The 17,959-nt window shown below is 38.8% G+C and overlaps 1 protein-coding gene across 1 annotated transcript; it reads right to left on the bottom strand.

Annotated features, from left to right (window-relative positions):
- Positions 1-14,722: 14,722 nt before the first annotated feature.
- On the bottom strand, positions 14,723-17,512 carry LOC126624719 (putative wall-associated receptor kinase-like 16). The gene is made up of 3 exons (XM_050293822.1): positions 16,574-17,512; positions 16,296-16,460; positions 14,723-16,118 (listed from the first exon to the last, which is right to left on the bottom strand). The coding sequence occupies exons 1-3, from the start codon at positions 17,460-17,462 to the stop codon at positions 14,908-14,910; spliced, it is 2,265 nt and encodes a 754-aa protein (XP_050149779.1). The 5' UTR covers positions 17,463-17,512; the 3' UTR covers positions 14,723-14,907.
- Positions 17,513-17,959: the final 447 nt, after the last annotated feature.

Raw genomic sequence — 17,959 nt, 5'->3', positions numbered from 1 at the left:
GTGCCCAATATGAAAAGCAACATTTTGAGCTTAGGTCAACTCTTAGAAAAAGGTTATGATATTCACATGAAAAATTATAGCCTTTTTCTTAGAGATGACAAAGGAAGATTAATTGCCAAGGTGAAAATGTCAAAGAATAGGATGTTTCCTATGAATATTCAAAATGATGTTGCAAAGTGCCTCAAAACATGTTACAAAGACACATCCTAGCTTTGGCATCTTCGTTTTGGGCATTTTAATTTTGGGGGACTAGAGTTATTATCAAGAAGGAGATGGTGAAAGGCTTACCGTGCATCAACCACCTTAATCAAGTTTGCGAAGGATGTTTACTTGGGAAACAGTTCAGGAAAAGCTTTCCAAAGAAGTCGACCACAAGAGCCCAGAAGCCACTCGAGCTTATTCACAACGATGTGTGCGGTCTAATAAAACCAAGCTCTTTGGGTAAAAATAATGATTTCCTTCTCTTCATTGATGATTTTTCAAGGAATATATTTCTTGAAGCAGAAATTAGAGGCCTTTGGAGCATTCAAGAAGTTCAAAGTCGCTGTAGAAAAAGAAAGTGGTTGCAAGATCAAAGCCATAAGATTTGATCAAGGAGGAGAATTCACTTCGAAGGAATTTCAAGAATTTTGTGAAGCCAATGGAATTCGTCGACCTTCGACAGTTCCAAGATCCCCTCAACAAAATCGTGTGGCGGAAAGAAAAAATTGAACTATCCTTGACATGGCTCGAAGTATGCTCAAAAGTAAGAGGTTGACTTAGGAGTTGTGGGCAGAAGCGGTAGCATATGCTGTCTACCTATCAAATCGGTCTCCAACAAGAAGTGTGTGGGAAAGACTCCATAAGAAGCATGGAGTGGAAGAAAGCCGGGTATCTCCCATCTAAGAGTTTTTGGAAGCATAGCCCATGTACATGTACCAGACGAAAGGAGAACCAAACTCGACGACAAAAGTGAGAAGTTCATCTTCATCGAGTATGACTTAATTTCAAAAGGCTATAAGTTGTATAATCCAAACAATGGGAAAACGGTGATTAGTCGAGACGTGACGTTTGATGAAGAAAAAGAATGGGATTTTGGCTCTCATGCAGGTGATCTTCACTTCTTTCCTCAGTTTGAAGAAGAGAATGAACAAGGGATGATGAAGCAAACAAGAGAGGTTCAACAAGAATCCACTACTCCACTTGCTTCACCAATATCAACCAATCATGGTAATTCACCAACATCAGCATCATTAAGTGGGAGTCTAAATGAAAGAGATGTACCACGCACAAGAAGTTTATGAGATCTCTATGAGGTAGCTGAAAGACTCGATAATCATACACTTTTCTATCTCTTTGCTAATTGTGAACCAGTCGACTTTGAAAAAGCAGTGCAAGATACGAAGTGGAGGATAGCAATGGATGAAGAAATCGAATCAATCCAGAAAAATGGGAACTCGCTATTCTTCCGAAAGAACACAAAGCCATCGGAGTCAAATGGGTGTACAAGACAAAGAAAAATGCCAACGAAGATGTCGAAAGATACAAGGAGAGACTAGTGGCGAAAGGCTATAGTCAAAGAGCTGGAATCGACTACGATGAGGTATTTGCACCCATTGCTCTGTTGGAAACTATACGATTACTAATTTCTTTGGCAGCTCAAAATAAATGAAGATTCAACAAATGGGTGTGAAGTCCACTTTCCTAAATGGAGTCCTTGAAGAAGAAGTCTACATTCAGCAACCGCCAAGCTATGAAATCAAAGGGCATGAAGACAAAGTTCTGAAGCTGAAGAAAGCCCTCTATAGGTTAAAACAAGTGCCACGAGCATGGAATAGTCTCATTAACAAGTACTTCCAAGAAAACAACTTCACCAAGTGCCCTTATGAACATGCTCTCTACGTCAAAGTCAAAGATGGAGATATTCTAATTGTGTGCTTATATGTGGATGATCTAATCTTCACCGGAAGTAATCCAAGCATGTATGAAGAGTTCACGAAAGTGATGACCAAAGAATTCGAGATGACCAACATCGGGCTGATGGCATACTACCTAGGCATTGAAGTCAAGCAAAACGAAGAAGGAATTTTCATCTCCCAAGAAAGCTACACAAATGAGGTACTAAAAAAGTTCAAAATGGACGACTGTAAGCCCATAAGCACACCAGTGGAGTGCGAAGTCAAACTAACCAAGCATGACAAAGGAGAAAGCGTAGATCCAACATTTTTCAAAAGTCTAGTTGGAAGCTTGCACTACTTGACTTGCACAAGACCAGATATTCTTTATGCCGTCGAATTAGTCAGTTGCTACATGGAGAATCCCACAACTACACATTTGAAGACCGCAAAAAAAATTCTTCGATATCTTTACGGTACTGTTAACTTTAGCTTGTTCTATTCAAGTTCTGATAACTACAAACTTGCTGAATATAGCGACAGTGATTGGGCAGGAGATTCAGATGATAGAAAAAGCACTACTGGATTTGTGTTCTTCATGGGAAACATTGCATTCACATGGATGTCAAAGAAACAACTGATTATCACTCTCTCTACCTGCGAAGCTGAATACGTAGTTGCTACCTTATGTGTCTATCACGCAATCTGGCTGAAAAACTTGCTGAAAGAATTAAGCATGCCACAAGAAGAGCCAATAGAGATCTATGTCGACAACAAGTCTGCAATAGCTCTAGCAAATAATCTAGTATTTCATGACAGGAGCAAACACATGGATACTCGCTATCATTACATAAGAGAATGTATTACAAGAAAGGATGTGCAAGTGGAATAGGTGAAGTCACAAGACCAAGTCGCCGACATATTCACCAAACCACTCAGGCAAGAAGACTTTGTTAGATTGAGGAACACAATCGGTGTCACAAGACAAGATTAAGGGGGGATATTGAATTGTAATCTTGTCTTGACCCAAAGATAATGAATCCAGCCCATGCACAAACAAAGATCCATGCACATGCTAGAGAATTCTAGCAAAGTTCAAGTTGGTGGAAGAGTCTAGAAGAATGGTGAGGATTCCACCAACATACAAGATTAGTGTAGACAATTCTAGCTTAGGAAGGTAGTGGAATTATCTAGATATCTCTAGCATGATGCTTCCATGCTTCTCCAAGGTTCCATCCATGCCTATAAAAGGAGAAGGCATCCACACCATTTGTAACAACCAAGAGAGCAAGTAGTGAGAAGTGAAAGTGCCAAGTGAGAAGTGAGAAGAAGCAATAAAACTTCTAAGAGTGTTTGAGTGTTTCCTCTTATACTAAGTTTGTGAGTGAATAAAAATCTTGTGTAATACTTTGAGTAATCTTTCTTTCTCTTGCCTATCAATTCCACTGCATTACATTCTTCTTTGTGAGATAAACATCTCCAAAGTAGTGAAGTTTTTTTATGCCCCAACACATACTAATATCACAATGAGATTAGATAAAGAATAATATATATAGTATATATATATAAAAGAATAGGCACCCTCTTCAGCTGAAAATGGACTTTTGGTAATGGCTTGAAGTTTCATCAATCTCTTGTGGTTGTGAAGATTTTAATTTACGTCTTTTCCTTGGTATTCTGCATACTATTCCTCTGATTGTAGTTGATTCAAGGAGAGAGGTTGATGAAGTAAAAGAATTAATAATCATTGTAAAGGAGTATGTTCTGGGTTTGAAGATGGAGATTAAGAGGAGGGAACTTAAAGGCGATCTGGTTCGCCAACAGGAGCTAGCAGCTTACTTCACCCACTGTAACCTTCAGATCCCTCACTTGAGGCTAGCATTACTAAATGCCATGACTATTTGCTATAAGGCTGGTAATCTCAACACGGCAGCTAACTTTGCCAGGCGACTTTTGGAGACCAACCCCAGCATTGAAAACCATGCAAAGACAGCAAGACAAATCCTGCAAGCTGCAGAAAAGAACATGACTGATGCAACCCAGCTAAACTATGACTTCAGAAACCCATTTGTGGTTTGAGGGGGAACATACGTGCCTATTTACCGTGGACAGAAGGATGTGTCATGCCCGTACTGCAGCTCTCGGTTTGTTCCGGACCATGAAGGGAAGATCTGTTCTGTTTGTGATCTTGCAGTGGTTGGATCAGATGCATCTGGTTTGCTCTGCTCTCCTACCCAGATAAGATGATCTCCTGTTTCAACCTTCACATATGACAACGGTTATGTTTAACTCTCTCGTCTCCTTGAGCAAGGTTTATCTTTTAAAGAACGCAATTTGATTAGGTTGTGCTTCTCTTGTATTTCTATTTCAAATTTTATTGCAAGGTTCGTGATCATGATTTTCGCTGTAATGAACAGGTTGAGCATTTTGGTCTCAGTGATTCTTGTGACTTTCGAGAATAAACAAATTAGATTGAGTTGTCCAAATTACTTGCTTTTTCTGAGACTTGTAGCTTTGAAATTCCATATATTGTAGACACCATTTTCGTGTTAGAACTCGTTTGTGAATTCCACCGGAGAAATGTCAATCTGCCGGGGATTTTGAATATGTTGTGCTTGAAATGTATTTCATTTCTTGTGTGCCTGAGTAGCTTTCTGTTAATTATATTCGAAGATGTACACTATTGAGAAACGATGGATTATCGACCATCACCCTGTCGCATTAACATTTCAATTTGCATGCATTCGTACACACTAGTTGCACCAATGGTTATGCTACTACTAGAAGAACTATCACCTCTAGCATAAGCCATTGAAGGCGGCTCGAGCAAGTATTCATTATCCTCTGGACTGAAATCAGCAGTTCGTGGATGCTTCGCCGCAGTTTGTATCCCCTCTAGCTCCATTATTACCTTTTTCATGCTAGGCTTTTCCCCCATTTTCACCCTTAAGCATCTACTTGCAAGATTAGCCACTCTTTTCAGTGTCTCAAGATTTCTGTCGGTGACTATGTCGTCATCGAGAATTTGAGTCAAGTGATCCATTTCCACGGAACAAACGAAGAAGTTTGCCAGGTTTCTCTCTTCTTCAGGCCTGGTAAATGATAGTGCCAGTTTTCTTGTTAGTAGCTCCACAAGAACAACTCCGAAACTGTAGACGTCACTCTATTCTGTTAGCTGGTTCGAATGGAAGTATTTAGGGTCCAAGTACCCTAGCATCCCTTGCACTAGAGTTGTGATTTGAGCTTGATCTAGATAAATCAATCACGAAGCTCCGAAGTCCAACATTTTTGCTGTTTAACTTTCGTCTAATAATATATTTATTGTTTTCACATCTCGGTGTATGATTGGCATGGAAGTTGAGGAGTGCAAATACGTTAGTGCTCCGGTAGTTTCAGCTGCGATCTTCAACCGTCAACTCCCACGAAAGTGACGGTTCTTTTCTCTTTACGTTATGAATATGATAATGAAGAGTTCCTCTGGCGATGAACTCGTAAACTAGTAAAGGCACTGGTGTCTCCAAATAGCAACCTAGTGTTGGGGCTTAAAAAGACTTCACTACTTTGGAGATATTTATCTCACAAAGAAGAATGTAACGCAGCGGAATTGATAGGCAAGAGAAATAAAGAACACTCAAAGTTTTTACACAAAATTTTTATTCACTCACAAACTAGTACAAGAGGAAACACTCAAACACTTTTAGAAGCTTTGTTGCTTCTTCTCACTTCTCACTACTTGCTCTCTTGGTTATTTCAAATGGTGTGGATGCCTTCTCCTTTTATAGGTATGGATGGAACCTTGGAGAAGCATGGAAGCATCATGCTAGAGATATCTAGATAATTCCACTACCTTCTGATGCGTAAAATAAGTTAACACACAAAATTAAACCCTCTTTTTATCAAATGTAGTAAAGTATGTAAGTAGGGATCGTTCTAGGCCGGGGATTAGGAGGGATTGCTAAACACTTGAAAACTGACTTAAAAACATAAAAACAAAATTTAAAACACTAAACTAGACTCAAAGAATGCAAAACTATACTTTAAAATACTTAAACAAACATAAAACTCAAAACAGCAACCTAATGACTCAAAACTGCCTAAAAACCACTTTCTGGGCAGTTTTGAGAACCTAACAAGAACTTGGACGAAGTTGGATGAAAACTTGAATCAAAACACTTAGAAACACAAATCAAAACACTTTCTAACTAATCTAAGACTTCAAAATAAAGGGGGATTTGTTTTGGACGAAAATTGAAAACAAAACAGAAACTTTAAAACAAAACAGATTGTAAAACGTTTTTGGATGAAAAGGATGGATAAAAGGCTAGTTAGGAGGTTCTTCTCCACACATGACACACTTGCAAACAAAATGATTTTCAGTTGTTCTTTCAATAAATTATGAAACTCAACACCCCAAGTTAATTAGATACGCTTAAATTAACCTTCAAGTTCTCCTTAAGTTAATGGATTGGATGGAAAAGCGCATACAACAATTCAAAGCATTCCTCAAAGGTTCCTTACGTGATGAGCACAATAAAGATACAATCAAGAATCATGAAGCACAATGAGAACTATAAGTGTTGACGAGGCATTCGTTACTATGATGAGCATGAAACTAGTGCCAAGAATTCATTCAACGCGATCGTTTTCAAGCGACCTTCACTACTTGTGATTATAAGATTGTAACTATTAGGTGAAACTCCCTCATAATCTAGCATTATATTCATGCATGAAAACTAAGCGTGCACTCTCAATCAACATACACAAATAAGTTATCAATCAAGTAGATGAACGAATTGAATCCGCAACTTATGAAATAACAACTGAATGTAATCAAATCATATTGCAAGCATGTACATGGTTTCGAATCACCCCCCAACTAAGGGGGTTTAGTTCCTCATTCTTGCAATACAAAGATACATAAAATTAGACATTAAAATCAAAGGAAAGAAAACACCTAAAATGCTCCAACTTGGAAAGCAAGTGCATCAATGGATCTCCCTTCCTCCTTGTTGCGGCATGAAGCTTGTGGACAGATTTTTGGGTGGATTTATGGTGTAGAATGGATGGGGAATGATATGGAGGGGTTTAGGGTGAGTGTGGAAGAGTGTTTGATGGTTGGAAGGTGGTGGAGAACTAGGCAAAGAGGGTGGAAGAAGGTGGAGTGGCTGTTATGTTTTCTAGGCACTAGAATGGTGTTTTTGGGGTGTTTTGCTTCCTAGGGTGTGTATGGACGAATTTCTGTGATAAAATGATGAATATGGGGGATTATCTTTTGCCAAGGGGTGTAAACATGTATTTATAGGCCCCAAAAACCTTAGAAAATCAGGTTAGGTTAAGGATGAAATGCATGGCAATTTGTGTGTGTGGTGTGCAATGGTCCAAGGGTGAAAATGAAGTGATGATGCAAAGTGTGAAGGGTAAAATGGAGTGGTCTTGTAGCTAGGGGGCATGAATGATTGTGTACATTGCATAGAGATGGAAAGGGAGGTGAAAATGTGTCAATAAATGGGTCAAAGGTGCAGCAACATGTGGTACACAAGGCATGGGATTCCAAATGTGAATGATGGAGCATCAATTGGTGCATGTAATGGATGTAAATGTTGTCTAAAATCTAATGAGTGAAGGGAACAAGAGGTATCAAGCAATTGAGTGTAATAATTAAATGAATTGAAGCATGAAATTAGAAATTATGTAGGGGACAAGAGTGATCAAGCATGGCATGGAATCCAAAGGGAATTCTATGTGGTTTGCATGGCAAGGAATGCAAGTTGGGGTGACAGATTTTTGGGCTGTTTTCTTCATCTTTTGGACCATAATTCTTCATATTCTTGGCCTCTTTAGTTCTCAAATTCGTCCATCCACTTGGCCCATGTATTTGCTATCCATTCCAAGCCCGAAACATGCTCCAAAGGCCTCCAAAATGCATCTTCTTGCATACTTTGTACTTAGAGTCTGAAAACACACGAAAATGACTTTAAACATTAAAATAACTAAGGAAACACGACATAAATGCACAAGAACAAGCCAACTAAGTCGCATAAATATGCTCCTATCACCTTCATAAGCTAGAATTATCTACATTAATCTTGTATGTTGGTGGAATCCTCAACATTCTTCTAGACTCTTCCACCAACTTGAACTTTACTAGAATTCTCTAGCATGTGCATGGATCTTCCTTTGTGTATGGGCCGGATCAATTATCTTGGGCCAAGACAAGATTACATTTCAACATCCCCCCTTAATCTTGTCTTGTGACGCCGATTGATTTCCTCAATCTAACAAAGTCTTCTTGTTTGAGTGGCTTGGTGAATATGTCGGCAACTTGGTCTTGAGACTTCACGTATTCCACTTGCACATCCTTTCTTGCAATACACTCTCTTATGTAATGATAACGGGTATCTATGTGTTTGCTCCTGTCATGGAATACTGGATTCTTTGCTAGAGCTATTGCAGACTAGTTGTCGACATAGATCTTTGTTGGCTCTTCTTGTGGCATGCTTAATTCTTTCAACAAGTTTCTCAGCCAGATTGCATGACAGACACATAAGGTAGTAGCTACGTATTCAGCTTCGCAGGTAAAAAGAGTGACAATCAGTTGCTTCTTCGACATCCATGTGAATGAAGTGTCTTCCATGAAGAACACAAATCCAGTAATGCTTTTTCTATCATTGAAATCTCATGCCCAATCACTATCGCTATACCCAACAAGTTTGTAGTTATCAGAACTTGAATAGAACAAGCCAAAGTTAATAGTACCTTTAAGGTATCGAAGAATTCTTTTGGCTGTCTTCAAATGTGTAGTTGTGGGATTCTCCATGTAGCGACTGATTAATCTGACGGCATAGAGAATATCTGGTCTTGTGCAAGTCAAGTAGCACAAGCTTCCAACTAAACTCTTGAAAAATGTTGGATCTACACTTTCTCCTTCGTCACGCTTGGTTAGTTTAACTCCGCACTCCACTGGTGTGCTTATGGGTTTGCAGTAATCCATTTTGAACTTTTTCAGTATCTCTTTTGTGTAGCTTTCTTGGGAGATGAAAATGCCTTCTTCGTTCTGCTTGACTTCAATGCCTAGGTAGTATGCCATCAGCCCGATGTCGGTCATCTCGAATTCTTTGGTCATCACTCTCTTGAACTCTTCATACATGCTTGGATTACTTCCGGTGAAGATTAGATCATCCACATATGAGCACACAATCAGAATATCTTCATCCTTGACTTTGACGTAGAGAGCATGTTCATGAGGGTACTTGATGAAATTGTTTTCTTGGAAGTACTTGTCGATGCGACTATTCCATGCTCATGGCGCTTGTTTTAACCCATAGAGAGCTTTCTTCAGCTTCAGAACTTTGTCTTCATGCCCTTTGATTTCATAACATGACGGTTGCTGAATGTAGACTTCTTCTTCAAGGACTCCATTTAGGAAAACGGACTTCACATCCATTTGTTGAATCTTCCATTTATTTTAAACTGCCAAAGAAATTAGTAATTGTATAGTTTCCAACCGAGCAACGGGTGCAAATACCTCATCATAGTCGATTCCGACTCTTTGACTATAACCCTTTGCCAATAATCTCGCCTTGTATCTTTCGACCTCTCCGTTGGTATTTTTCTTTGTCTTGTACACCCACTTGACTCCGATAGCTTTGTGTCCTTTCGGAAGAATAACGAGTTCCCATGTATCATTCTTCTGGATTGATTCATTTTCTTCATCCATTGCTTTCCTCCACTTAGTATCTTACACTGCTTCTTGGAAGTCAACTGGTTCACAATTAGCAAAGAGATAGAAAAGTGTAGGATTATCAAGTCTTTTAGCTACCTCATAGAGATCTCGTACACTTCTTGTGCGTGGTACTTCTCTTTCATTTAGACTTCCACTTGATGATGCTGATGTTGGTGAATTACCATGATTGGTTGATGTTGGTGAAGCAGGTGGAGTAGTGGATTCTTGTTGAACCTCTATTGCTTACTCCATCATCCCTTGTTCATTCTCTTCTTCAAACTGAGGAAAGAAGTGAAGATCACCTGCATGAGAGCAAAAATCTCATTCTCCTTCTTCATCGAACGTCACGTCTCGACTGATCACCATCTTCCCATTGTTTGGATTATACAGCTTATAGCCTTTTGAATTTGAGTAATAGCCGATGAAGATGAACTTCTCACTTTTGTCGTCGAATTTGGTTTTCCCCTCGTCTAGTACATGTACATAGGCTATGCTTCCAAAAACTCTTAGATGAGAGATACCTGGTTTTCTTCGACTCTATGCTTCTTGCGGAGTCTTTCCCCACACACTTCTTGTTGGAAACTGATTTGATAGGTAGACAGCACATGCTACAGCTTCTGCCCATAACTCCTTAGGCAATTTCTTGCTTTTGAGCATGCTTCGAGCCATGTCAAGGATGGTTCGATTTTTCTTTCCGCCACACCATTTTGTTGAGGGGATCTTGGAACTGTCAAAGGTTGACGAATTCCATTGGCTTCACAGAATTCTTGAAATTCCTTTGAAGTGAATTCTCCTCCTCGATCAGATCTCATGGCTTTGATCTTGCAACCACTTTCTTTCTCTACAGCAGCTTTGAACTTCTTGAATGCTCCAATACCTCTGATTTCTGCTTTAAGAAATACACCCAGGTTTTCCTTGAAAAATCATCAATGAAGATAAGGAAATCATTATTTTTACCCAAAGAACTTGGTTTTATTAGACCGCACACATCGGTATGAATGAGCTCGAGTGGCTTCTGGGCTCTTGTGGTTGACTCCTTTGGAAAGCTTTTCCTGAATTGTTTCCCAAGTAAACATCCTTCGCAAACTTGATCAGGGCGACTGATGCACGGTAAGCCTCTCACCATCTCCTTTTTGGATAATAACTCTAGTCCCCCAAAGTTAAGATGCCCAAAACGAAGATGCCAAAACCATGATGTGTCTTTGTAACATGTTTTGAGGCACTTTGCAACATTATTTTGAATATTCATAAGAAACATCCTATTCTTTGACATTTTCACCTTGACAATTAATCTTCCTTTGTCATCTATAAGAAAAAGGCTATAATTTTTCATGTGAATATCATAACATTTTTCTAAGAGTTATCCCAAGTTCAAAATGTTGCTTTTCATATTGGGCACGTAGTAGACATTTGAAATTAATTGGTGACCGCCATTTTTCTAGGGAATTAGTATGTTACCTTTTCCTTTGACGGGTATTTTAGATTCATCTCCAAAAGAAACGTTGCCACTCACCAATTCATTAAGCTCTACGAACATGTTTCTTCTTTCGCACATGTGGTTGCTGGCGCCGGTGTCAAGGTACCTTGTATAGTCTTGGTCTCCATCATTGTTCTTGCATGCTAGTAGCACAGCGCCATTATCTTCTTTCTCTTCTTTCACATAATTGACCTTCTCATCAAGCCTGTTGCTTGGAGCTCTAAATTCCCAAGCATAATGCCCAAACTTTTGACAGTTGTAGCATTAAACTTGAGATTTTTCATACCTCAAGTTTGAGTGCCCTCTTCCACGACCTTTTGTTGAGCTTCCTCCTCTTTCGTAGTTGCTATAGTTGTTGAAGTTCCAACCACGTCTGTGTCCTCGACCACGACTTCTTTCGTACTGGCTTCTCTCGTTGTCCAAGCTTTCTTCTTTTTTCTTTGGCTGGACATACGTCTTGAGAAGCTGTTCATCATTCCCTTGCCTCTTCTTATGGTTCTCTTCATATGCTTCTAGTGAACCCATTAATTGCTCTATACAAATTTTTTCCACGTTTTTAGTTTCTTCAATCGTCACAACAATGTGCTCGAACTTGGGGTCCAACGAACGTAGTATCTTCTCCATAATTCTAACATCTTCTAACTTTTCTCCGTTTCTTTTTAATTGATTGGAAATGGCTAAGACTCTTGAGAAATAATCAGAGATTGATTCAGACCCTTTCATATGTAGAGATTCGAACTCACCTCTTAATACTTGAAGACGAACCTTTTTCACTTATTCAGCTCCTTTGTAAGAGGTTTGAAGCTTCTCCCATGCTTGCTTGGCAGAGGTTGCACTCGAGACCTTCTGAAAGCCATTGTCATCTAATGCTTGGTAGATGAGGTAGAGCCTTCTTGTCTCTTTTTCTTGAGTCTTTCAAACTCACCTTCTGGGGTTGGGACATAGTAGCTTCATCTTCTGGCTCAATGTAGCCTTTCTCCACGACTTCCCATACATCGTGTGCTCCTAAAAGGGCCTTCATTTTGATACTCCAATTATTGAAGTTGTTGTTGTCGAGCACTGGAACTTGGAAGGCTGCCATAGCATTGCTAGCCATAGCTCTGGTACCACTTTGTTGGGGCTTAAAAAGACTTCATTACTTTGGAGATGTTTATCTCACAAAGAAGAATGCAACGCAGAGCAGTTGATAGGCAAGAGAAAGAAAGAACACACAAAGTTTTTACACAAAATTTTTATTCACTCACAAACTAGTACAAGAGGAAACACTCAAACACTCTTAGAAGCTTTGTTGCTTCTTCTCACTCCTCACTACTTGCTCTCTTGGTTATTTCAAATGGTGTGGATGCCTTCTCCTTTTATAGGCATGGATGGAACCTTGGAGAAGTATGGAAGCATCATGCTAGAGATATCTAGATAATTCCACTACCTTCCGAAGCTAGAATTATCTACATTAATCTTGTATGTTGGTGGAATCCTCACCATTCTTCTAGACTCTTCCACCAACTTGAACTTTGCTAAAATTCTCTAACATGTGCATGGATCTTTCTTTGTGTATGGGCCGGATCAATTATCTTGGGCCAAGACAAGATTACATTTCAACACAGTAGCTTCACCACATTTCTGTGGTTGACTTGAGAAAGAACAATAACTTCGTTTATAAACTGCTCACTTTGGATTGAAGCTCCGGTTTTCGACTTTTTTACGGCAACCACTTCACTGTCTGGTAGTATTCCTTTGTAAATTGTACCGTAGCCTCCTGCGCCGAGGACTCTACTCTAGTCTTAGTTGTCTGTGGCCTTCTCAAGTTCTTCTGCTGTAAAGATTTTTGTTGTCTCCATCAATCCTCCTTGGCGACTCGCTAGTCGTCATTGTAACAACATGCCACCATTTTCTTTGAAATACTTTTCTCTGAGTTTGATGTAGTTATTTTTCTTCATTCCCCAGTAAGTCCATAAGCCTCCACCTTGAAGATGTGAATTTATGTGCTTCCACCTTGAAGTGAATTTGTAGTTGAATTTTTTTTCTTTGGAAATGAGTTGTTGAAAGTCTTTTGTGAGAGCTGCATAGCCTGTTTTTAGAGTAAAAACAAGAAGGAAATGAAGATGGTGGAGAAAGGATTTATGGACGTTTTATTGGTCTCTAGAAAAATGAAATTAGTCAAGTAAAGTTTATTTAAAGGATTCAAGGACAAAGATTTTGAAAAACATTTTTTCACTTTTTAGTATTAAGTCAAGAATTAATGATTGCCGATAGAAACTTAATTAATCAACTTGGGGAACAAATGAAAAGAAAGATGTGAATTTATGTGTTTACACCTTGAAGTGAATTTGTAGTTGAATTTTTTTTCTTTGGAAACGAGTTGTTGAAAGTCTTTTGTGAGGGCTGCATAGCCTATTTTTAGAGTAAAAACAAGAAGGAAATGAAGATGGTGGAGAAAGGATTTATGGACGTTTTATTGGTCTCTAGAAAAATGAAAATGTAGATATTGATTTCTTGTTTCTCTAGAAACCAATAAAAGGTTGATAAGTTCTTTCTTCTACGCTCTAGCTTTTCCCTCTGGATTTTTAATCTTAAAATACAGACTTACACTATTTAAAATAAGTTAACGAAAAACCCATGATTAACATGAGCAATGGGAAAACGTTTTCCTGCACTAAATTAATATTGGGAAATTTACCAAACAATATAAAAATTTGCAAGGAACAGTACAGTCGCATCATCCGAACGTCAGATCTTACCAAATTAGTAAGTAAAGGCATGCTTATCCTTGGTCGTTTCATCTAAATTCGTCTAAATCGGAAATAATTTAACTAGTAAATTGTTTTCGACTTGTCGTGAATATTTTCATTGTGTTTTCAGCAACATTATATCTATCTATTTTTAGATTGTCACAATTAGATATTGAAATGCATTTGGATTTGGACGAAGTTTTTAAAAATGATCTATGAATGAGAATCTAAAAACTAAATGATTGGGGTCGTGGGAAAATATTGTGAAATGAAACCAAGCACATGGTTAGCACCGTAGTAAGTTAATATAGCTGATTGCGATTAGGCGCTCTTTTATATATATATATATATATATATATATATATTAGAACTAGAAAATTTGCCCGTGCTTTGCTACGGGTTCTGAAACCATTGTCCATAATAGACATGAACAATTTCCACATAAAGTAACTAAAATGACGGTCGAGTGCCTAAGAACCAACGAAGTGAAACTTTGCTTGCTATATATGGATATGCATGCTATAAGAAAGATTCATTCTTATTGGTAAAAAATCATTTAGTTTGCAAATTTTGTCTCTCTAACATTATCCTTTTTTTTTAATATTTAACTTATAGGGCACAATTAAAAAAAAATTGTGCTAAGATGAACTTGAAAAGTCATCTAACAGAGTCTTCAGAATAGGGGCCCAAAAAAAAAAACCCTTAGTTGTGCTTACCTCTTTGAGCACAAAACAACATATTGTGCCCTATGATCAAAGGGCACACCCATAGAGAGCACACATAATATTTTAGTTGGTACACTATTGGTGTTCTTAAACCTCATAAGGCATTAATAACTCTTTGTGTACAGAATCCATATTTTTTATGGCGACCTTTTCAAAATTATATATACTAACGGAAATCCATGATAAAAAGTTGATTAGAAAGCAGAAATATGCTCCTATATAATAATATACTTCAAAGAAACCCAATACCCAACACATCAGGGTAGAAATATGCTCCTATATACTAATATACTTGAAAGAAACCCAACACGATCTTGACAAAATCCCACTACACAATTTTGTCAATTTGAGATTTTATTTTTTGGGTACATTACCTGATTTATCTGCCATCATCATATGGCATTAACATTTGGATTTCCATGCTGCCCTTCGTTCCACTAAAGTCACCTCTAACAGCAACAGTACTGTAAGTGTCTGAACTAGGTGAACCAAGATAGTACTGAGTCTCTTCTGGAGTGAAATCAGCTTTCCCCCATGAATGATTTGATGTAGTTCTCATTCCCTCTAACTCCATCGCTACTTCTTTCATCGTAGGCCTGTCCCCTCCTTTTAACCTCACACATCCTTTTGCGAGATTGGCCACATGTTTCACTGTCTGAATGTTTCCATCGTTGACTATGTCTTGATCAAGAATTTGATTCAAGCGATCCTCCTCCATTGCACAAACAAACAAGCTTGCTAGGTTTCTCTCTTCCTCAGGCCTGGCAAAAGAAAGTGCTACTTTGCTGGTTAGTAGCTCCATAAGGACAACCCCAAAGCTATACACATCACTCTTTTCGGTTAGTTGATTCGTTAAGAAGTATTCAGGGTCTAAGTATCCATATGTCCCTTGCACTAATGTTGTTAGCTGATTTTGATCCAAGGGAATCAATCGTGAAGCTCCGAAGTCTGACACTTTTGCTGTGTAATTGTCATCTAATAGTATATTTGTCGCTTTCACATCTCGGTGTATGATTTGCATGAGAGCGGAGGAGTGTAAGTATGCTAGTGCTCCTGCGGTTTCTGCTGCTATCTTCAATCGTAATTCCCATGAAAATGATGATCCTCTGCCATTTTTATGATGGATGTGCTCAAAAAGAGTGCCATTCGTGATGAACTCGTAAACTAGTAATGGCACTGATGTCTCTAAACAGCAACCTAACAGTCTCACCACATTTCTATGGTTGATTTGAGATAGAACAATCAACTCATTAACAAACTGCTCCTTTTGGGTTGGCACACCAATTTTGGACTTCTTTATGGCAACTACTTTATTGCTATCTGGCAATACACCTTTGTAAACTATTCCATAGCCTCCTTCGCCAACGATTCTACTGTCATGGTAATTGTTTGTGGCCCTCTTAAGTTCTTCTCCAGTAAAGATTTTTATTGCCTCCACGGAGCCTTCTTGACTAGCCAGTTGTTGTTGCAACAACAAGCCGCCATTTTCCTTGAAGTATTTTTCTTGGAGTTTGATGATCTTTCTTCTCTGCATTGCCCAATACGTCCATGAAATTCCAGCTAGTAAAATCAAGAACCCACCAGTGACACCTGCACATAATTGAAAAATCACAACTAAGTTTGCTTTTATAAGTTGCTGGGAGCAGATGGACAGTTGCTGACAAAGTAATATGGAAATTGAAACCAGATATATGACTATATGTATATATAGATGAAAATGATTATTATTCATGTTAGGCTGTTAGCATGTAAATTAGTGAAACATACCTAATGAAATCATAAGCAGGAGATTGTTCGGGTTGTCCTTGATGCAACTCTGTCTATCCGTGCCATCATTTTTGTACCCTTCGGGACATTTACAGGAAAAGTTTCCTGGTACATTTACGCACGTTCCGATACTGCACGGGTTTGAGGACTTGCACTCATCAATATCTGAATTAAATGAAAGGAAAATCCATGAAGGTGATACTAAAACCCCAATTTAAATATTTTCTAGGAAAATCAACAAATATGTTAATATATGAATTAATATTAGATAAAACTACCTTGGCAACTATGGGGGAGGTATGGATTCCCTTGGTAACCTCCCAAGCACTGACAAATGTAACCAGAACCACTGATATTAACGGCCCGGTTGACACACACGCTATTATTTGCCTTGCAAGCAGAATAACAAGTCTTATCTTCAATTTCCCAATTAATAACCATCGGAAGTAGGCTTGTGTTGGTGAGTTGATCAAAACTTGTGCTGCTGAATTCGAACTGGCCTTGTTCGACAGTGAAAGCATAGCTGCAGGGATTGAAGTCCATTATAAAGCTATGATTGTAATAGCTACTCAATTGAACCGTACAATTTTTCAGTCCGCTGGGGATGGAAGTTTGGCAACATCCAACGCCTGCGCAATTAGAGTCACTGACGCTTCCAAGGCTGTTGCATAAGGACATGCACCCAGTGATGAACCTTTCTTCGCCTCTATAACCTTGGAAAAGGGCGTAAGTGTCACAACCAACTGCGATGAATCGGTTCTTGGTATCAGAGATGGTATAAGGAGGAGGCAACCAGAGTGCTGGGTTGTTCCGGTAGGTTCTGCGAGCATGGGAGTCAACCATGGCATAGCAATCTCGGGATATGAACATCATTACTTGCAACTCACCCTCACCAAGGGAAAATTTGGTAATACGGAATGTCTGACCGGTTAAGTTTGCTGCTGGGGGTGTGGCGGAGTGGTCACAAGTGATGTTGAATTCCGGTCGGAGGTAACAACCGTCACCTATGCCAAATGGATATGGAATTGTGAGATCACCACATTTGTCTTTGCAGCCAGGCAGGGCTTGAGTCAGGGGTCCATCAGCTGCCGCTAATTTGGTAATTGTAGCAGCTGATATTACGGCCAAAGAGAGTTGAATAAGCAGGGTCCTCCCATTTATGGCCATGGAATTAAGCGCCGGAAGGTATGCTAGCTGCTTCGGTAGTATTGCTGCGCAATGGTACGAATCCCTTAACTAATCCTCTATTGTATTTTCTTATTAGTGAAAGAAGTGGCATTTTACACGGAAGGAATTAGTAAAACTGATTTGTGTTAAATTGCTTTCTGTTCCAGTCAATGATCCGACTTGGTAATGGTCAGTAAGCAATGGCGTCTGCGCAAACTCAAGCACCAATTGTGAGAAGATGACTTGAACTAACAGTAGTCTTTTTATTTTATATTATTTTAGTGCCGTTAACTTTGGGGATAAGCGAAGAAGAACGAAGGTAGATTCAATTGTCCTCTTTTCAATTCATACCTTGTGATTTGTCAATAGGACTGGGAAAGATTGTTTTAAGAAACTATATTATAAGTCTCTATTCACCAAATTAGTAAATTCAAAAATAATTTTATATTTCAGTGGGTTGATAGTCATTTTCACAAGGAGGCGGTCTTCCTGTTATG

Source organism: Malus sylvestris, chromosome 5, assembly GCF_916048215.2.
Source record: "Malus sylvestris chromosome 5, drMalSylv7.2, whole genome shotgun sequence".
Lineage (NCBI taxonomy): Eukaryota > Viridiplantae > Streptophyta > Magnoliopsida > Rosales > Rosaceae > Malus > Malus sylvestris.
Note: the sequence above shows the minus strand (reverse complement) of the source record. Positions and strands in the feature narration are given on the sequence as shown.

Excerpts from the sequence above, each read along its gene's own strand:
- LOC126624719 (XM_050293822.1), bottom strand. The coding sequence starts at position 17,462 with ATGGCCATAAATGGGAGGACCCTGCTTATTCAACTCTCTTTGGCCGTA. Across the intron at positions 16,461-16,573 it reads CCTCCCCCATAGTTGCCAAG|ATATTGATGAGTGCAAGTCC; the intron begins GTAGTTTTATCT and ends CATTTAATTCAG. Across the intron at positions 16,119-16,295 it reads CCTGCTTATGATTTCATTAG|GTGTCACTGGTGGGTTCTTG; the intron begins GTATGTTTCACT and ends AATTATGTGCAG.